The 22,706-nt window shown below is 41.7% G+C and overlaps 1 protein-coding gene across 3 annotated transcripts in view; it reads right to left on the reverse strand.

The window, feature by feature from the left end:
• Positions 1–22,706, reverse strand: part of tsc2 (TSC complex subunit 2) — a 43,713-nt gene that overhangs the window by 8,419 nt on the left and 12,588 nt on the right. For 2 of the 3 annotated variants that reach the window (XM_053477682.1, XM_053477683.1), the window contains exons 21-32: positions 15,818–15,952; positions 15,309–15,498; positions 15,124–15,217; positions 14,876–14,978; positions 14,035–14,129; positions 11,428–11,556; positions 7,008–7,169; positions 6,743–6,898; positions 6,499–6,611; positions 6,035–6,277; positions 3,790–4,002; positions 656–807 (exon numbers count right to left, since the gene is read on the reverse strand). In XM_053477682.1, the coding sequence (XP_053333657.1) occupies positions 656–807; positions 3,790–4,002; positions 6,035–6,277; positions 6,499–6,611; positions 6,743–6,898; positions 7,008–7,169; positions 11,428–11,556; positions 14,035–14,129; positions 14,876–14,978; positions 15,124–15,217; positions 15,309–15,498; positions 15,818–15,952 (1,785 nt within the window). The remainder of the gene's footprint in view (positions 1–655; positions 808–3,789; positions 4,003–6,034; positions 6,278–6,498; positions 6,612–6,742; positions 6,899–7,007; positions 7,170–11,427; positions 11,557–14,034; positions 14,130–14,875; positions 14,979–15,123; positions 15,218–15,308; positions 15,499–15,817; positions 15,953–22,706) is intronic. The other variant, XM_053477684.1, reaches the window with a different exon arrangement.

Raw genomic sequence — 22,706 nt, forward strand, 5'->3', positions numbered from 1 at the left:
CATTGCAATTTTCAATTCAATTCAACTCAACAGCACTAAAGTTAAGTGTCTGAATGGGCTAACGCACATATAGTCCTTACAGGTTTTTAAGTACTTGTATTGAAAAATAATACTTTGTTGTTGATTTATTTACTTTTTAAATGTCAGGTCTTGTACAAAGCATAATCGTTTTTCCCCTTGCCAATATTCTGCTCCATATTTCAGTCCAGAAGGTGGCAGAAAGATGAAGACACATTACTCTTGTAAAATGCGAGTACTTGCAGAAGGTGGAGGCGGTTTGTATTTGGTGCGAAAAGCTGTGGTGTACTTTCAGGCACAGCTCTAGACAAGAGATTGCAGCCTGATGATTACAAAGGAAAACTTTGTACTCAGTAAAACTCGTGCTAAACATATCCAACGTTTTGAAGCAGTGAACATTTAAAAGTTGGAAGAATTATTTTTTAAGCTTCAACTTCAAAACTAGACAAATTTTTGCGTGAAAATGAAGCAAACTTTCATTAATGGGATTAGAGTTTAGATTTGATATGATCGGCTTGGAAAGTTTTCATAAGTCAGAAACTCAACTAGGGTATGTAATGCTACAATTTGGAATTATCCTACTTATTAAACCCCGCCCAGTTGCTTTTTAGACCCCGCCCTCTGTGCAATCACTCACCCTGCTCAGCATGGTGGTGGTGGAAGGCTTGAACATATCAGCACTCATGAAGATAGGCTCCGATGCCGTGGCCTCCACGTCCATCTGCGGTGACTCGGAGTCCGAATCCGGTGCCTTGTCCCGCACGCCTTCCTCCAGCACTACCACCGAGTCTGTGGAGGAGGGCGGAGTCAAAAGAAAAAGAAAAGGCCTTGAGGAAAGATTAATCTTTTCTGTTAAGACAGGGTCAAAGAAATCTAAACGACAGAAGTATCAAACTAAAGACCGTGACAAACACCCGTGCTAGAGACAAACAATCGTTAAAGGTTCTCTCAACACAACACACACGTTCTTCTATCAGCTGTGAATTACACAAGATTAGACATTCCTTTAAAAACTCACACCGGTCATAAACAAGCAACTAGGGGTTTGAGACCAGGTTTGTCTTTCCAAAGCATGCCTTAATATATATATATACGCAGAGTCCATATATATATTAATCACTCCATTCAGTGCTACAAGCAGCAGACATCAAGACCAGACCTTGATTAATTTTGGTCGTTAGTTGTTTTTTTGCTTTTTTTCTAAATATGATGCATCTGAAATTTAATGATCAGGAGAGCTGTTTGGCTTAAGGGCAGAAAACCGTGTTTCAGAATCAGCAGAGGGAAAAAAAAAAAAGTCTGCTGTCTGAAGAATATGTTGTTGAGAAGAAACTTTTTAATTGGCCACATCTGAGGGGACGCATATGGAGTATGTCAACAAGGTCTGAGCTCGAGTGTTGCTTCTCGAGTCACGCTTTCCAAAAAGTGTGAAGGAATGTCGGGTGAAGAGGTGGTGAGGAAATCAGGATCCAGTCCGATGGGCGTATCTCAATACACGGTCTTGGTTCTGGTTTGCACACACACACACACACACACACACCGGATCTTCTACTTTCAGATCTAAAGAAAAAAATAGCTAAAAAACTTGCAAATCTGACCTTGCCTTGTGTCGAATCTGGTTTTGGTATCATTGTTCACATTTTCTGTAAGCTTTTGAGTGGCTAAACTTTTTAAAAACATTTGTAAAATCTAGAAGCACTAACCATCCAAAGAATCATTGAGGAACTTCAAGGAACTAGTTATTAGCCAAAGTATAGTTAATAGCCAGGGATCTTTGGCAACTCTACAGAACTACTACAGATGGAGGGAAAAAATTATTCAATGATATATCGCAAGTCTTTTGTGTGACAGTGACTCCAAAAATAAATAAATGATTAATTCATATACAGGGTGATTCACTCGAAAGAGGCCCTGAATATTCTGTAATAACTCTCGCTAGGACGAAGCAATCTGAACGAACATGAATGGAGCTAATCTTCATAGGCTAGGCGCCAGATGGTCATTGTGCCGTTTAATGCCGTACTTCTTCACTCAAGTGACTCGCCTTCTCATAGGGTAATGAGCAGCTCTTCTTCATGGCGTGATCGTCGATTTGTTTAAGCGATGCCAGAGTAAATTTGGAAGGAAACATGGTGCTCCTAAAGCACCCTGTAAGAGTCTTATACAGAGGAATGTACGGAAACTGGAAACGACGGTTTTGGAACATGAAGCACCGTGTCGAAACGTGCCTGGCAGAAAACAAACATGACTTCCAACATCACACAGCGTCTTTTTTATTTCTTGGGTCTTCATCACAGCTAGTTGTGAGTTATTACACAATACTCTGGGCCTCTTTCAAGTGAATCACCTTGTATATTTGCATTTAAAGTGGTATGCTCTTAACTACTCCCACAGTGCAGCCCTATCGATTCCCGTCTGTAATATTCTACCTTAGCTTTGCCGTGTGACATGGCTGTGCAATCAAGCACTTGAATTTTTTATAGGACAAATTTTCGTGGATTTTGATCAAGAGGCGATCACATGACTGGAGTTTCAATCCTAGTGATTGGATCCTGATTGGTTGGATTGTTTTCTCTCCCCCCCATAACCAGCTCTCTCTCTCTCTCTTGTTAAGTAAGGTTAATAGAAAACTAAAAAATGTAAAACATCTAACACAATAAACACTCATAATAAAAGTTACAGGTAAGATATACCTGCCCAGGATATACTCCTATGTAACCTGACTGGCTGAATGGAGGAGCGGAGAAAGCAGAGAGAGCCCACTGCAGCGACACATCCAATAAGAACAAGTCAACGTAAAAAACACAAACAAACATACATACAGAACATCCAAAAAAAAACAAAAACAAGGCTGCGTGCAGAAATTGGGATGACTTGTAATTTAAAAAAAAAAAAACATCAGGACACAGGACAACTTAAGGACACCGAAAGCAAAGAAAACGGAGCGTAGCGACATGACCTTACGGACAGGCTACAATTTCCACAGCGGAAATGTCAAGAACTTCACATGAAAAATGTTTCGTAATTTCTTGGACACACACACACACACACTCAAAAGCTTTTATTTCTGCTAAAACTTTCAGTACCTGTGAAAGTGTTACAAATAATAGCACTTACAAAACAAGCAACAAGCCCTGTAAAATCGAAAACAATCTAAGTTCTATCCAAAGGTTTTTTTTTTTTTACGAAGAGCTGTCAAGAAAAACCTGGACTTTTGATTGTGCAGAGTAAAGAGTAGAAACTCTCTTTATCTCGATATATAATCCCCTGCGCTACAGTAATGCACTTATCCCAGTGTTCCACTAGTGCTTGGACACCATCAAGGCCCCGAGCTTGAAGTCTTCTGTAAATGTCAATCGCTTTTAGGACTTTATTCACCAGAAATTTCATCACAAGTCCCGGTTTTACTTGATCGCGACTCATAAAAAAAGAATCAAGACCCGTGTCACAGTTTACACACTAGCTTTACAAATCTATCTTTCAATTTTTTTATATTCAAAGTTTTTATTATTTCATTAGAAGCTGGCCACAGCTTCTCTGTGTGTTCAATTTCTGTGTTTTTTTTTTAAACGTCTCATTTTATTCATTATAATAACTTGTCAGTTCACCACAATCAGTTTTAGAGACAACTGCAATAAATTACCTTCAATTATTTACCAAACAAAAAAAATAAAATTATTGTAGAAAAATGTTTTTGTATACTTTCCCCCCCTCTATGTTAATGATAATAAAGCTTGTGGGGATAAAGGCGTGTACGACGGGTACCCTCACCCGTGTTGGAGCGCTGAATCAGGCTGGGTTTGTTATGACGCTGGGGGGCATCAGAAGGGCCAGATGAAGCGGCTGAAGGAGCATCGGTTTGGGGTTCTCTTACCCCATCCATAGCCATGAGCACACTGGAAAGCTCCTGCAGGGGCATGTTCCCCAGCTCAGAGGAGAACGGACTTGGGGGGTTCTCCAGACACATCAGCCAGCTGGTGTTTCCTGCACATACACACTTTATTAATTATTTTACCCTCCGTTTGTGCAAATGCTGCTTTAGAAGTAATAAAAAAAAAAATTAAACCAAACGTCAACCATCCAAACTATACGTTATCTGACTATCACTGTCCGATGTTTGGAATCTATTGCAAGACTATTTTCCTGAGCATGAAGACTGTAGGCCACCTTCAGGTCTGACCCTCTAGAGGTTTACAGGCAGTACTGAAAAAATAAAAATATTCTTATATAAATAATCTTTAACCATACTTGGGATAAAAAAGCGAACTTTTGCTTGAAGGATTAGACGTTGCTCTCAATTTCAGAGAAGCATGAGCATGTTCAACTGCTTAATTGGCACTTATTACGGCTAATTAATATAGCCCCTAAGGCTACCTAAAGCCTCTTCTCTCTCTCGACAGCAGTTCTTTGGGTCTGCAATTAAAAACATCATGTTATGTAACTGGCGGCAAAACCTGGCACTGGTGAATATGATGAATATGATGATATGGTGAAGCCTAAAAGGAGCTCCTGCCTTTTTACTTTAGTACATAGTTTGGGTTAAACTGCTTATGAGGTTAGACTTTCCTGAACTCCTCTTTCCATAAAATAAATGCCTTTTGGTCGTGAACTTATCACATGTTTAAATATTTAAATTCATGAGCAATCCAATTAATGAGCACTGCAAGAATGGGACTGGTGTCATGGGAGTCTGACCTGGTAATCGCTCGTCCATACTTGTGGGGGCGGGGGGGGTTTGGGGGGCACCATCTTGACCTGGTACTCGCTTGTCCATACTGGGGTGGGGGTGGGGGGCGGCGGGATCTGATACTTGTTGTTACATACCAGGGGACTTGTCTGCCTGTACTTGAGTTGGAAATAAGAATTGTCTAGTCGTATTTGTTGCTTGATTCTGGACTTTGCACTTGGGAAAGGTCTGGGACTTTTGTCTCAGTATTTGGTTAAAGACTTTGTAGTTAAGGCTTGAGCTGGGATTTGTTTGGTTATAGTATGGTATAATATTGTTTGGGTTTAATCCTGCATTCGACTGTACTTAGAAGTTTGGGAATTTCTCCATCTGTACCTGATCTAAAGATTTCTGTTGTTACGTTTTTAGATTTCTTTACTAGGAGCTTGACTTAAGATTTGTTGATGTTTATTATTATTGTTGTTGTTGTTGTTGTTGTTATTATTATAATTATTATTATTATTATATCATACATTTTAAAAGTTAAGCAGAGACAAAAATTGTGGACGTAATCCAAGTTTACTGCACCTGTTCATTTGTGTACACACACACACACACACACACACACACACACACACACACATCACGGTTTAGTGCAGTTTTTTGCTGCCTTCACCAATAAGTCAGGAGAAACCAGATGCTGTGAACTTGGATATGCACACACAGCTGTTTATCACATGATCACACTCTCACACTGAGAGAGACAATACCACAGAGATGCTCGGTCACGTGTTCAAACTGAAAGAAAAACAAACGCACCCACACCTACACACACACACACAAAACAGTATATGTGGCAGAATGTGTGAGGAAACGGAGAAAAGAACCGTGTAAGAGAAATATAGAGAAAGATTACTGTGTGTGGAGGTAAAACAACAACAAAAATGCTGTGGGGGGCCATCACATTGCAGTGACACTCGCACAAAAACAAGATAAAAAAAAAAAAAAAAATTTAAAAAGGAAAAGGAAATAGCAAGGGGAAATGTTAATCAGAGATTGTGTGTGTGTGAAACTTTAAAGTGAGAAACGGCAAGAGAGGGAGAGAAAGGCGGAGATGAAAGAGAAAGTTGATTAGACGGATATAAAGCCAGGTATTCATTTTCTTAAGTAAAAAAAAAAAAAAAACTGAAACACGGCGTTCCTGTGAAACTGATTTACAATCTGAAAGTCGTAACTTCAGCTTCTTAATTTGTGAAAAATAAATAAATAAAAACTGAAACTGGAGACTCCTTCCATAAAATCAACGAGCTCCTCTTTAATCAGGGCATTCGCTCCCTCACGCCGACTGACCTGACGGTCTGCGTATATAGATCTGAGCCCAGCCCTGCGTCAGCACGGGCACGAACTCGCTCAGGCCGCTCTTGTCCCGGAGGGGCGGAGCCGCGTACGAGGAGGAAGAGGCGGGGCACTGCGGGAACTCGTCGTCCCCCCGGGGGCAGCTCAGGCTGTCCAGGGGGGCACCGAACTCCCCCTCAGAGGGAGAAACCAGGGGGCTGAGACTCTGCACCGCTCCCGCACGCAGGGCATGACCGCCTGAGAGGACACACACACACACACACACACACACACATATATACAAACATGATAATACACGGTGAGAGAGAGAAATAAAGAGGAAGTGATATTTCATAATCAGACAAAATCTAGAACATCCGCAAACATTTTAGTATTTATATTGAATTACAGTCCGTGTGTGTGTGTGTGTGTGTGTGTGTGTGTGTGTGTGTGTGTGTGTGTGTGTGTGTGTGTGTTACCAGACATGGAGCGCACTCGGATGCGTGTCGCTCTGCTCAGCTGCTGGCTCGACTGAGACTCCAGTTTGGCCGGAGCTTCCTTTGTTTGTCTAGTGTGTAGAGTCGGGTCCGACCTGCAGGGTGTAAACACACACACACACACACACACACACACTTTTATATATTCATATATATTTTTATATATACACACATATATGTAAATAAATGCAAAATCTCTTTCTGTCTTTGCATGCGCGTGTGTTACCGAGTCATCTCTCCTCCCACTGGTCTCTCGGCCGTGTCCAGGCCCAGTAAGGTCTGGGTGCGAGAGCCGCCGCTGGTTGTTATGGTAACCAGCTTGTTACCCACCAGCCAGGTCATGCTGGGGCCGCCAGCCAATAAGAACTCGGCGATGGGAGACCTGTAGAGGGAGAGAGAGAAAGACAATAAGAGACACTGCAGCTGTCGTCACGCAAGCACGCATGAATGCACGTGCTTAAACACACACACACACACACACACACACACACCTCTTGGGTAGTGCGGAGAAGTTCGAGAAGACGTAGCGCGCCATCATGTCCAGGCAGGTCTCCGTGAGCTCCAGGTGAACCGTCTTCAGCGCGTCGTCCGCCTGCATCACGGCGTTCTCGTCTGCCGAACCCAGACTGCATGTCGTCGTTGACGTCTGCATCCTACACACACACACACACACACACACACACACACACACATTCAAACAAGTCAAAAGTAAAGCTCGGAGTCAACAAAAGTACGATTCTACAAGTCAAAAGTAATTTTAATTTAGATTTATAATTATATATTTTAATTCCTTGTTGAGCACCGAATCACATTCTCACACACACACACACACACACACACACACACACACACACACACACACACACACACACACACACAAGCGATGCTTCGTGATACACAACCTGGGATAAGGATATTTTCTAAACCGTGATTATTATATAAAACAGATTGTTATAACGTTCTCAGTAGAACAAACGAACCTGCGATCGGTGTTAAACACACCGACGCGTCAGGGACTATAGTGTGTACGCTACACTAATCACTAAAGTAAATAAGTCTAACAGTGTGTGTGAGCTTCCCCACGCCTCCATCTCCTACATCTCTCTTTGATCTATACGTCCAATAAACAGCTATCCATCGCTTCCTCATTCCTTATATGGTCATACTTCCTATAAACCATGTCCTGATGAATATTCATGCAGCTCACTTTGGCTGGTTGGAACCCTTGTCTAACCGCAACATGCTGATCTTTGTGTCGTCCTGAAACAATCATAATACTTTATCGTTTGTTCTACAGAGACGTTACACTACTGCGTAAAATTTTAAGTGATTATTGTTTGAGTTAAACAAATGAAATTTGTGTTTTTGGTGTTTTTCATCACTTTATAATCACCCACCACCACTAAACACCACTCGCCATGATCTCTACATCCACGTACAAAGTTAGCAAATATCAAAACCGTGCAATTAGATGAAAACTGGGACTTGGTGTCTGAAAACGCAAATACTTTTCTTTAAAAAAATAAATCAATAAAAAGCTGGATTTTTCAACTCCTCAAAAATCAAAGCTATTTTGCGATTGGGGGGAAAAACAAACCGCACGCTTCGAAACAGGAATAAAACACTAGACGTGGCGTTGACACGTCAGTCTCAACAAAATTATAATCTTAATTTAATAAAAAGAACGTCGCAACATTATCTATTTACTGACACAACTACACTGATAGACGTCAAATATTCCATAAATTAAAAAAAAAAAAAAAAAAGACGTTTGTCCGTATAATTCGTCCTTTTGTTCGGGTTTATAGTGAAAACTGTTATTAAATGCTATAAGGCAGATTCAGCCAGCTCCAAAAATATTGGCGAAGTTGCGGCAAAAAAAAGAAGCTCAGTTATCTAAATTGCAAACTAAAAAATAAATATTCTTATTCTGATAATTAAAAACGACGGCACACAAATATATTGGCGCCCTTGTATGTAGTACTGCGTTCCATTATTACAGGTCTTTTTCTACGCTATATTTTGTTAGACAGGTTTTTCTTCCAAACTCAACCCAAACAAGGTACATCTAAATGTAACCCGAAAAATTTGCTTTTTAAATAAAAACAAAACAAAAACACTATTTATAAAGACATCGGGATATCAATATTTAATTTCTGACTAATCCGTTAAGCCATATTCAAATTCGACACGAGGCTCCTGCTAAAGACTCCAAGTCCCAGCTTTTGTTTATTCATATAATCCACACACACAATCACACACACCGTGGCCGAGCAGCCATCACTTTTTTTTTTTGTACAATTCAAAAAGCATATTTTCCCCAGAAAGTTTCTCCAGAACTTTTAGTTTCCTAAGAAACACTTTCCCAATGTCAAACTCGTCTCATCGTCCGGTCCGTGTCCTCCAGCCGGCGCTCATGCTTTTCCCCCGACAGGGAAACAATGGAAATGCACTCACTCGAGAGAGTGTGTGTGAGAGCTGCTCAGCCACAGCGGGTCTCCGCTAATGCATCCTGACAATCTATCAAGCCCTGGTCCTGGTCCTGTCTCCGAGTCGCCCGCGATGACACATCGCTCGCTCGACACAGTAAAAAACAGAACACGTCTCACCAACACGCGCCCGCTCTCTGAGTAAAGTCACATCGTTCTACTGAGAGCTCTGAAGGGAAGTATGTACAAGTGTGAATTTCTAATAAAAGATGTGTTTCCTGCTGTGTTTCTTAATAAAGGTTTTGTGAAGGATCGGTCCACTTCCCATGCACGGGTTAGAGGAAAAAGTGCGATGATGTTGAGACATGACGGACAGTGATCGCCATGGGGATGCGACACTACGTTCATTATTTACACATGAACTATAAAATATAGCAGTCATTCCCCTGAGGAACGAGCGGTGCAGGATGTAAGCTCAGCGAGGTCGAAGCAACTTCTTCTGAACATACATTCAACTGGAAGTAGTCTGTAGTAGAGGAAGTGCCACCTTGTGGTGTTATTTGGTATAGCCACATCACTAAACCCCAACTCACTCACTCACCTAATGATTAAACGGCTTTAGATTTATTATTCGCCAGCAGGTGACACAGTAAAAGTGGGAGGAAAAAGCGAAGGGTTTTTTTTCTCTGTGAATTTCATTTCACGTATTTATATTTACATTTTTTTTTTACAATTGTTCACTCCTATGTATTATTTTTAACTACATATTAACACAGTTTATACATTTTACATTTTCTATCATCTTTCGATTTCATACTTTATTTTATTTTAACAAATTTTTACATATTGCAGATTTGATATTTTACATTCTTTTCTATTTGCCTCCTTTTTTGTTGTTGTTGTCGTTTATTTCACAGCATTTCACTGTATACCATACTGTGCATTTGAATAAATACATATGAATTTATTTATATAAATATAAATATATAAATAAATATAAATAATATAAATATATAAATTTCATACATTTTGAATTTAAGTCACATTACATTATATTATATATTACATTATAGTGATCTGATTAAAGGCGACATCATAATAGCGAGGTGTCCTTTCTACCCCGTGGGTATAACTCAAGGGCAGATTCAGTTCACGTCATCTTATTTTCCCACATGTTAAGGCACTTTTGCAGTGTTTTTTTTTTACCTCCGAAGGGGCAGGTTTTCATTCTCGCACATCAGAACTGCAAATTCCTCCTAATCAGGAACTCATAAATATTCATGCACATGTCCTTTATAAGCTAGTAATGATATACTGTGTGCTGCTTTAAACTGAAACAAAACAGATGGGGGGAAAAAAAAAGTGCAATTAATGCTCTGACTTTGGCCTGATGCCACACTGCCCCCTGTAGGCTGCAGGTCATCATAACAACAACAACAAGTTCTCCCTCTCAAATGCAGGACTTTAAATCTGGCAGTGTATAAAGACTAAAAAACATTTTAAATTTGTCGTATGTCTGAAAATCGAAGCGGCTGCGATGTGAGAGCAAGCGTACAGTTGGTGAAACGTTTTCCGCTATTTTTTTCCCCTCTAAAACTCAGCCTTTCCTTCATTAAACACTCGTACAGAAACGAACACAACACAACACGGTCATGATGTTGAATCTGCTTTGAGGATAAAAATGAAAACAGACCAAAAATATAACATAAAAGAAATTTTTTTTTTTTTAAAAAAGACCAGGTACTTTACCTTTAGCTCAGAACTACACGTGTGACTGGTGTGTTTTTATGGCAGTGAAAATGTTTTTCATATGGAATCATTGCAAAAAAAGGAGAGCAAAAGAGAGAGAGAGAGAGAAAGAGAGGCAGCAGGCGTAGCAGGGAGGAGGACCACACAAGCGCCACACGGTGTCTCAGGCAGGAAGTGCACGGCCTTTTCAACCCTCTAATCAGAAGTCATTTCTGGTGATTTTGGTTTGTTTGGTGGTTAGTTTTTTGCATGGCTGTCAGTCAGTGCAGTGATAAGCCCCGCCCACTGTTCGCTCTGCATGCCTCTTGTAGGTGCAGCTGGCTCGGGGTTCGTACATACGTTTGTCAGTTAAACCAGAACGAAATCATTCCAAAAACACACACACAGAACAAGCAAAGATCAAAGAAAAAAAAGCATGGTGTTAGAGCGGACAGGAAGCCGCGGCGGGGTAAATCATCATCAAGCACATGCATTAAAAAAAATAAATAAATAAACAAATAGGGAAATCAGAAACAAACAAATCCTCCTCCAACATGCATCCATCCCACCCGCATGATATTCAACCACAGTAACCGCATCCCACAGGAAGGACCCGCTTCATCCCTCACTCCAAGCCCCTCCCATAAAATCATAAAGAACTCATTCACAAAGAACTGAAAGCAGCAAGGAACTGATCTTTTTTTTTTCTTTTTCAGTTAGTTTGTTTTTACGGTGATTACCCAGAATGCACTACCTGCGCACCGCGTGCTCGGAAACGCTGATGCTTCGGGAACGGAAGGCGTCCATGGCCGACAGATCTTTCAGCTCTTTAACAGGGGAGTTAGCGCTCTGGCTCTGCTTCGCCACTTTGGCAGTTCTCAGACTGCCACAAAGGGGCGTGGCAACCGTTTTCAGGAAAGGGGGGCGGAGCAGACGCAGGGTTGGGGTTTTTTTGTGTGTTTTTTGAGGGACGGGTTACGTCAGAACGGTCCACAACGAGGTCAAGGTCAAAGGTGAAGAAGATGGCGGTGGCAGCCAACGAAAGGGACCAGCGGCGTCGATGAGCCCCGAAACCACGCCCACCACGCGGCCCAACCAGAGGGGGAGGAGCCAAACAAGGAAGTAAAAGGGAAACAATTTAAAAAAAAATAAGGAACTTGGTCAGCAGAGCAGACTTAAAACAAGGGAGACAGGAAATGTGAGAACAAAGTAAATTATAAAGAGAGAGAGCACAAAGATAAACACAACAGAGCATAAAGTAGGCAACTTTCTATTAAAACAATACAACTTAAAAGAAGAATTCTATTAATTACAACTTAACGCAGAAATCTACAAGGGGAGAGAAGGCAGATTCAGCAATGATCATTATTTTGAAAGTCAACAGTACAGCACGACAGGAAGTCACAGTAAGACAGAGCTATGTTCAAGTGTGTGTGTGTGTGTTTATGTCTTTGAAAATGAAACAGAGATGCAGCAAACGAAGCACAACACATGGACTGATGAGAAAGTGCGATGGCAAGCTGTGGCACTGAAACAAAGGAAATCCGATTGCCTGTCTGTCCGTCCTTTCGCTAATCAGATGGGACGCTACAGTGAGAGACTCACGTTACAGCCGAGGCAGACCACAGGCTCTAACAAGTACACGATAAGTCTTTACTAGAAAATTCATTTTGTCTGTGCTTCCAACATTCAGTCCAAACTTTTGTTCATTCATTTGTCTGTCTGCGATTGTCTGCCCGTGCCCATCCGGCCGTCTGCGCCCGCCCGCCCGCCCGTCTGACTGTCTGCCTGCGCCTGCCCACCCGCCCGTCTGTCTGACTGCGCCCGCCCGTCTGACTGAGCCTGCCCGCCCGTCTGAGCCTGCCCGCCCGTCTGTCTCTCACTGTCTGCGCCTGTCTGACTGTCTGCCCATCTGTCTGCCCATCTGCCCGCCCGTCTGATTGTCTGCCTGCCCGTCTGCCCGCGCCTGCCCGTCCACCAGTCTGATTGTCTGCCCGCGCCTGCCTGCCCGCCCGTCTGTCTCACCGTCTGCGCCTGCCTGCCCGTGCTTGCCCGTCTCCGCCTGCCTGCCTGCTGCGCCTGCCCATCTGCACCTGCCCGTCTGCACGCGCCCGCCCGTCTGCGCCCGCCCGTCTGCACCTGCCTGCCCGTCTGGCCGTCCGTTTGCCTGCACCTTTCCGCCCGTCTGCTCGTCTGTCTGTCTGTCTGTCATGGTCTGTGCCTGTCTGTGCCCGTCTGTCTGGTCCGTCTGTGCCTTAACGCTCCTTGTGTTCTGACTCCAGCAGCAAGTGCTAGTGACTGAATTAGTATAGGTTGCTATGTTTTTTGTGAAACTTAGATGGTGCTTATGGAAGCTGATGTTAGAGTTATTATCAGGAACATTGTACAGCTGCGCAGCTGTGATGGAGAAGCGGCTGCTTCGTTAGGCTAGGAAGGAGGAAAAGTAATTGCTGAGGAAAAAGAGAGACGACTAATGAAGGAAAAACACTAACGGGGCATTAAAAAAGATATTTCCCCTCATTTAATGCTTCATAATCATCATTACTCAGAGGCACGGTCGATTTATCGCAATGGTCAGGGGTTCAGGAAGAAATAAAGTGATTGACTCACACCTATCAAGACCAATCACAAGACAAGGACATGGTGGGCGTATCCAGCAATTATTTAAAAATGCCCGTTTCTGATTGGCTGGTCGGTGCTCTGTTACAGGAAACTAATCACCAGGGATGATCACAACACATTCATTTAATTTTTAAAAAGGGGGCGGAGCAGGCGAGCCCTAAAGCCCTGAAACCAGAGACTCAGCAAATTCTGTTTACGTGTCGTATCCGTTATGTGAGTCCCTGTGAACGACGTGCTGTTGCTATAGAAACCGTAACGGCGCCCCACTGTCAGAAATTCATCAACACCTCCTGACCAATCAGAATCCAGGATTCAACAGCGCTGTGGTGCAGAATACACACAGCAGGTACAGTCTGAAATACACAGTCTGCTTGAGTGTGTGTGTGTGTGTGTGTGTGTGTGTGTGTGAGATGGCCTGATGTATGGATGTCTGGGGCAGAAAGACTGAAATACAGAGAAGAGTTGAAGAGAGAGAGGGAAAAGAAATCTGGAGATGGAGATGAGTGTGTAAAGAACACAGAACAATTATCCGCTGTAAATAGCAACAACAACAACAACAACATGAGGTCATCACTGACGAACAGCATTACATCATCAGTCAATCATTATCCTTACCATCAGCACGGGCGATACGATCTTCACGTCTGGAAAAATAAACTTATATACAGTGTGCCTTATTGAGAGTGGGGAGGTGTGTGTGCGTGTGCGTGTGCGTGTGTGTGTGTGTGTGTGTGTGTACCTCTTCGGCCTCTCGTTTAGACTGGTGCTGCGCGCCCGGAAGCTGCTCTGCTCGTGTGTGTCATCGAACGGAAGCAGAGCATTCGACCGGAGACCCTGTGTGTGTGTGTGTGTGTGTGTGTGTGTGTGTGTGTGTGTGTGTGTGGGAGAAACAGAGAAAGGTCACATAAAAGTTCTACATTTACATATGACCAGTGTTGGGGGACGTTACTTTTTAAAGTAACTAATTAAATTACAAAATTACCGTCTTTAAAAAGAAATCAGTTACATTAAAGCGTTACATTCTGATAAAAGTAACTAGTTCGAGTAGTTTTCCATTGGAATTTTTTTTTTTAACTCTTTTATGATTCCTCATGCATGTTGTTTTAGTCAAGACCTTTATAATTATTCAACCATCATCACTCAGTCAAGTTTGGCCCATAATCTGTTAACTACTAATACCCCTATCATGATTCACCGCGGGTTTTTGTGCTGTGAGGTTTTCATCTTTCCGCACGTCTGTCCTCTCCATAGTCAAACCGTATAGGTGAGACCGGGGTGTAACAGCAGGAATAACAGAGGGGGCAGGTTATCGGAGGCGGGGCTTGTAGGGCGACTTTCACACACACACTAATAGATTGGGAATACTAGCTGTCTGTCTCATGAATTACATAAATTGTCTAAATAACGGATTACATTTTTAAGAAAAAAAACAACTAAATATCTGAGTACTTAAATGGCGGACCTCACGCGTTAGATTACTCGTAACATCAAAAAAGTAATCCAAGTTCTCTAACCACTAGTACTAGTACACCCAACAGTGTTCGGGACCATCACAGCAAGTCAAACCATCACACACACACCTTGGTGATGTACTGCACAAAGTCTTTCCTGAAGGGCATCCTGCAGCGGATAAACCACATGGCGATCACGTGATGGGCGAGAGACACGATGTACTGATTAAACCTACGGAAAGACAGAAAGACGGGGGTGACAAAAGTGCAAGACAGTCAAAGAAAGACAGAGAGAGGTGAGTAATCAGACTACTCCATCTGTTTTTGTACAGAAGTATCGGCACTATTTAGTGCCAGGTCCTTTTCATGTGACTCACTTAGAGGGGTTGGTGTAGGGCAGCGAGATGGCAAACACACTGACGTACTGCTCAGCTACGAAGTTGGCGTACAGGTGGGGCAACCGGACCAGGGCTACAGAGAGAGACACTGATGTCATATAAACAGTTTCAGGAGGCTCTGAACACACACACACACACGCGTGCGCTTCCTGTTTATCACTTACTGGACAGGAACTCGAGCATGGGTGACGCCATGGTGACGGTCGCCGAGATGTGTGTGAGCTTGACGATGAGGGCGGGCAGCAGTTTGATCATGATGTCGGGCATCTCCACCGTACACATGGTCAGAGCCACCACACACTGCTTAGCGCAGCGGTAGATCAGACCCGTCTCCAAACACTGCACCAGCTCCCTCTGAGAGAGAGAGGGAGGAGAGAGAGAGAGAGAGAGAGAGAGGGGAAGTGGGGGGGGAGGAAGAGAGACAGGGCAGAGATAATGAGAGAAAGAAGAAAAAAAAAAAAATGTTTTAAATGTGACATAAATCTGATTGTGATTGTCCGACCAATCAGATCAGAGCAATCTCACTAACGGCATCGTCATAGTAACAGTGTGTAGACGCTTCAGCACAAAGTGCACAAAACAGCGTCAATACAGAAGAAAGCATGGGCATTATATACGTAAATTGTGTGTGTGTGTGTGTGTGTGTGTGTGTGTGTGTGTGCGTGTTAGATACCTGTCTGGACTGCTCTAAGTAACTGTGATAGGACGTGAGTGCGGTCAGGACAGGGACTACAGCCAGCTGGACATCAGTGCGGGAGAAACCGTCAGGAGTTCGCTTTATCCTCTCTGAGATCAGACGGTCTGTCACCTGGACACACACAGACACACAGACACACACACACACACATTAGAGTACACATAACATATACAAATGTATATATACACTCAACCATACATTACTATTGTAGTTATAAAAAACAGTGTGTGTGCGTGTGTGAGAGAGCGCGAGAGTGTGTGTGTGAGAGATTTTTGTTTTGTTTGTATTAGTATTTTATTGCCATATCAGCTTCTCCAGCTATTTCATGGAAGATTCACATCAAATATTAAAGCGATTTATTCGAACCAATTTTATGTTATGTTATAATGTAAGTGATTTAAAGATTAGTGGGAAAGTAAAAAGGATATAATAATATATAAAAATTAATAAATATCACATTATAGCGTGGTCTTGGTGAGAAGGACAAGCTTTTACATTAGATTCTTTAGGTGCACTTTAGACAGAAATTGTAGTTTCTGGTTTTGTCTTGTAGAATATGTTTTTTAAATCTTGTTCTGGTAGAAATTGTTTTCTTATGGGGGGGCGCTCTTGCGTGGCTATGGGGTAGGACGTGTTTGGCTCGTGCTCTCGCCGAACTCTTGTTTTTTAATATAAATAAGCGCTTTATTTTTCGAAAACACTATATAAAATTTTATATGATTTTACTTTAAATTAAGGGGGAAATTAACATGCGGGTCAATGGCGGAAAAACTACGCAAATATAAATACGACGCATCATCTAATACTAGGCCCAATGTCGCCTCGTCTTCGTGCTCCACCGTCACCCGGTCCCGAGCAACACCACCCCCTCTGGGCAGTTCGGAGAAAATGGATCCTGAGGCCTTGAAATCCGAGATTCTTCGCTCATTAAAAGAAGACATCTCGGCAGTAATTAAAGCTGAACTAAAAAATGCGCTTGCCGATGATTTCAGCGCCCTTAGGAACGAAATACAATCCGTTAAAAGGGAAATTATAAACAATGCGGCGGCCTTTCACTCTGAAATACAGGAGATGAAGACCGTGATACAGGAGGTGGAAGGCGGCCTATCAACGTGCTCAGACGAGGTGACAACTTTAAAATCTGTGGTCACTTGTTTGAAAACAGAGGTAGCCGAGCTAAGAGGGAAATGCGAGGACATGGAGGGAAGGATGAGAAGATGCAATATCAGGATAGTGGGGGTAGCTGAGACGGAGGGATCAAACTCTAGTGTGTTTGTTTCGAGGCTGCTGAAAGAAACACTACAACTGGAGAAGGATGTGCTTGTGGACCACTCGCATAGAATTCAGGCTAAAAGAAGATCGGATGGAAAACCGCGTGTCATCATGGCTAAACTTCACTATCACCAAGACTGTGTCGAGGTGTTGAGCCGTGCGCGCGCTCGGGCTCCGCTGAGATTTAACGGAGAATCAGTTGCCATCTTTCCGGATTATACTGCGAGTGTTGCCAAGGCCAGGGCTGCGTTTACCGAGGCTCGGAAATTACTGCGTAATCGTCAGGGTGTCCGGTATGGCATTCTATACCCAGCCCGTTTACGTGTTTTACACGACGGGAGAGAAAAGGTGTTTACAGATGCAGAGGAAGCCATGAGGTATATCAGGAAAAACATTATCCCCACAGAGGCTTGAAAACTATGAAAACACGTAACTTATCCGTCTATACTGTTTTCCAGCCTAGACCGCGTTTCAGTGGAGCAGTGACCTTTTAGTTCGCGTTGTTTTTAGCTCCTTCCAGAGGACGTACAGGGTACTGCTTAGTCATGAGCAGGAGACTTTCCACAGATAATTCTGACATGACAATATTTGCTTAATAGTCTCGCTGCTGATGGAAACATCACTCATTTTACTATTGATATATCGTTAAGGTTTCCTTCCCTACTTTTTTTGTTGTTGTTGTTTGGTTTATTTATTTTATTGGTATTATTATTATCATCGTCATTATTATTGTTGTTATTACTATTTTATTATATATTTTTATTAATAATATAGCTCTTCTTTAATTGTGAGCTTGTATTGATTAGTTGCAGTTTAAGAGAAGCGTCTAATATTATTGCCTTTGCTGGTGTCAATAGGCTTACTTTAACTGTTTTTCTTATTGTGATTACCATTATTATTACTATCTTATTCCGCAGATTTTACGACATATCATAATGCGCTATTTGAGTAACTTTAGTATGGTGGGTTTGGCGGGAGCGTGAGCTGTTGGCTCTGTAGAGCTCCCAACACAAACACTTAATGTGTGGATTTGTTTTTGCAGGGTATTTTGTTCACCATGTTCTTGTAGGTGATGGGGGGGAGGGGGGTGGGGTTTTATCCGGGGGTTTTTTTTCTACCAGACTTATTCTGTCAGATGTCCATGTTAATTTTCACTCACTTTCAAGTTGCTTTTATGGATTTCATACATATAAATACTTCCCCTTAAGATGACGGCTATCCAAACTTTTAAAGGGCTCAATGGCTGTTCAGTTAATTTCGTGAGCTGGAATGTTAAGTCACTTAACCATCCCGTGAAACGTAAAAAGGTATTTGCACATTTAAAACAACTTGATGCGGACATCGCATTTCTTCAGGAGACTCATTTACGTACAACGGATCATTTCCGGCTCAGAGGGATTTGGGCGGAACAGATATATCACTCCAATTTCCATTCAAAAGCTAGAGGTGTGGCCATACTCATCAAGAAAAATACACCATTTACTATGACTAGTATAGAGGCTGATTCCTTGGGGCGATATGTTATTGTGGTGGGCCAGCTTTATTCCCTCCCAGTCATTCTGGCCAATATTTATGCACCAAATTGGGATAACCCTGCATTCTTCTCAAATATTTGCTCTCGGTTACCAGATATATCATCGCACCACCTTATTCTTGGTGGCGACACAAATTGTGTACTCTCCCCCGTTTTAGACCGTAGCTCGTCCAAAAAAGCTCCCCTTTCTAAATCAGCACGTTCAATTAAACTTTTTCTTAAATCATATGGTATAGCTGACGTTTGGCGGTTTCGTAACCCAATTTCCAGAGAATATTCCTTCTTTTCTTCTGTTCATAAGACCTTTTCCCGTATAGATGCTTTTTTCCTAGACAAGAGACTTCTTCCTTTTATTACCTAATGTCATTATGGAGCTATAGTTATATCTGATCATGGTCCCCTAATTATGAAAATGCGTATCCCCAATACACAATCCAGCTACCGTCCCTGGAGGTTAAACTCTTTGCTTCTATCAGAGGAAGCTTTCACTGAATTCATTTCCTCTGAGATTGCATTATTTCTTGAGATCAATCAAACACCAGGGATGTCCTCTTCAACTATATGGGAGTCACTTAAGGCATATTTACGAGGCCAGATAATTTCATATTGCGCAAAGAAGAATAAAAATGACACTGCACGCTTTAAAGAACTGGCTGATGAGATACTGGAGCTAGATAGACTATATAGTTATGTACCCTCTGCAGACATAATGAAAAAGCGTATACTTTTGCAGACTGAGTTTGATCTCCTGTCAACAAGGCAGGCTGAATATCTTCTTTCTAAATCAAGACATATGTCCTATGAGCATGGGGACAAGGCTGGGCGAACACTTGCTCATCAGCTAAAACAAAGAACTGCCAATCAGTCTATCCCTGTAATTAACAATGAGCAAGGTTTAAAAAATACTGACAGCCTTAAAATTAATGCATGTTTCCGAAATTATTATCAGTCACTATATACTTCCGATTCATGTGTCGATCCTCTTTCCCTGGAGGACTTTTTCAATAATATACATATCCCTTCTATAGATCCAGTGAATGTTGCTGAATTGGAAGAAAATCTCACGGTGGAAGAAATAGCCTTAGCAATTGCATCTATGCAGAGTGGCAAGTCACCAGGACCGGATGGTTTCCCAACAGATTTCTTTAAAAAATTTTCAGAGCAGCTTTCACCTTTACTGTTATCGGTTTTTGAAGAGTCACTTTCAGTAAAATCCCTACCACCAACCATGCGTCAGGCAGTTATCTCATTAATCCTTAAAAAAAGACAAGAACCCTCTCGAGTGTAGCTCATACCGTCCAATCTCCCTACTTAATACCGATGCCAAAGTGCTTGCTAAAGTCCTTGCGCGACGTTTAGAGGGGGTGTTGCCCTCCATTATATCACCTGACCAAACGGGGTTTATTAAGAATCGTTATTCTTTTTTTAAAATCAGACGACTTTTGAATATTCTTTATGGCCCCTCCCCACCTGGCACACCAGAGGTAGTTCTCTCATTGGATGCAGAAAAGGCATTTGACCGTGTGGAATGGGGTTATCTTTTTAATACTCTGGAGAGGTTTGGATTTGGTCAAAAGCTTATATCATGGATAAAACTTTTATACACATCTCCATTAGCCGCTGTGCGTACTAATAACAGCATATCTGCTTATTTTGAGCTTCAACGTGGCACGAGGCAGGGATGCCCTCTGCTTTAACTCTGAGACAAAGAGCCGATATCCATGGTATTCAACGGGCAGGATTGGAACATAAGGTGTCGCTTTATGCAGACGACATGTTATTGTATTTGTTACAACCCCTGACAAACTTACCTAAGTTAGTGACTCTACTTACAGAGTTTGGCAAAATATCTGGCTATAAAGTTAATATCCAGAAAAGTGAACTAATGCCTGTTGGTGATGGGGTCATTCTGTCATCTTTAAGCTCAATTCCCTTTAAGATTAGCCCTAAAAAATTTAAATACCTTGGGATTTGGGTTACGCATGATCATAAAGACTTGTTCGGAGCCAATTATCCACCTCTCTTATCCAATCTTAAACAGGATCTTGAGCGTTGGGACCACCTCCATCTTTCATTGGGTGGAAGAATTAATACAATAAAAATGAATGTATTGCCCAAATTTTTGTATATTTTTCAGTGCCTTCCGTTATTTTTAACAAAATCTTTCTTCTCCAAATTAAATAATCAGATCTCAACCTTTATTTGGAACAAAAAAACACCAAGAATTAAAAGAATTATACTGCAGAGACCTCGTGCAAAAGGAGGGATGGCACTTCCAAATTTCATGTATTATTACTGGGCAGCCAATATAAGAGCGCTGTTATTCTGGTTAAATAATGACATTAATCCCCCTGTTTGGACAATTCTGGAGGGGGCCTCAGTTAGGCCCACTTCTTTAATAGCATTATTGTGTTCTAAAATACCATTTATTCAACCAATCTCTAGTTTGACCTCTAATCCAGTTGTTATACATTCAGTTAAAATCTGGAATCAATTCAGATTATCGTTTTCCCTTAAGGAGTTACCACAGGCTGCCCCAATTGCTAAAAAGTACATGTTTGTTCCGTCTATGATGGATGATGCCTTTAAAGTTTGGGCTAGAAAGGGTTTGGTCTCACTGTCTGAACTCTATATTGATGGAAATTTTGCATCCTTCGAACAGTTGGTGCAGAAATACGACATTCCCAAATCACATTTTTATAGGTACTTGCAGCTTCGGAACTTTGTAGTATTGAATTCCAATAATTTCCCATCATGCCCTCCACTTTCTTTATTAGATTCAATATTTGAATGTAAATCAGTCCAAAAACAAACTATACGCAGGATTTACGAAATACTCAATATGTATGATTTAACACCCTTAGACTTACTTAGGAATAAATGGGAGACAGATTTAGATGAACCAATTTCAGAGGAAATCTGGCACAAAATAATACAGGGAATCTTCTCATCATCCATTTGCCTTAGACATGCTGTAATACAATTTAAGATTGTGCATCGTCTACATTGGTCAAAAGTCAGACTCTCTAAGATTAAAGCTGATATAGACACCACGTGTGACAGATGCAGACAGGCTCCTGCAACTCTGCTGCATATGTTCTGGACTTGTCCAAGACTCTACATGTTCTGGACCAATATTTTTGAAACTTTTTCTGGAGTATTTGGAGAGATAGTAGAGCCAACTCCATTTGTTGCATTGTTTGGTGTGCCTCCAGAAAATACCAGTTTTAACCAAAGGGAAATTAAAATATTGGCTTTCTGTTCCCTTTTGGCTAGGAGATTAATATTGACTAAATGGAAAGATTCTGATCCACCAACATTTAGCCACTGGATAAGGGAGGTGATGCACTGTCTTAAACTGGAGAAAATTAGGTATACAGTTAGAGGGTCTACTGACACATTTTATAGTATTTGGCAGCCTTTCTTAACTTTTGCTGAGGTTATAAACGCAGATAAGATAGTACCGTAAAGGAAGTGTGTGTGAAGATTACTTATTATTATTTTATTTATGGACATCTGATTGTTATGGCATCCTTGTGTTTGTCTGGTTTTGGGGGGGGGGGGGGGGGGGTGATTTTGTGTTCTCTTTTGTTGTGGTTGGTTGTTTTTTTTTTCTGTAAAGTTTGAAAATAAATAAAAAAACTTTGATAAAAAAAAAAAGAAATTGTTTTCTTATAGTATTAAAACTTGGGCAGGTCAAAAGTATGTGTTTCATGGTTAGGGTTGTTCTACAGCGCTGACGTTTAGGAGCTTCTTCATCCTTTAATAAATACGCATTTGTATGGCCGACACGGCACCTCGTATATACGACCGGGTCGTGTCTGGATTCGAATGGGTGATGACTTCTTTTTCCTACCACCGGGTTTATTTCGAATCATTTGTTGTTTTGGTAGTGTTCCTATTCTGCTTGCCTTTTATTTGATATATATTGATTTATCAGTGGTTTAAGGTCATAGGGTGGGATGTGGTATACCCTAATTGTTTCTGTAAGGGCTTGTCTTGGAATCCAGTCGAAGATAATATTGTGATGTGTGTGACAGAGAGTGTGTGAGAGTGTGT

Source organism: Clarias gariepinus, chromosome 18 (genome assembly GCF_024256425.1).
Source record: "Clarias gariepinus isolate MV-2021 ecotype Netherlands chromosome 18, CGAR_prim_01v2, whole genome shotgun sequence".
Lineage (NCBI taxonomy): Eukaryota > Metazoa > Chordata > Actinopteri > Siluriformes > Clariidae > Clarias > Clarias gariepinus.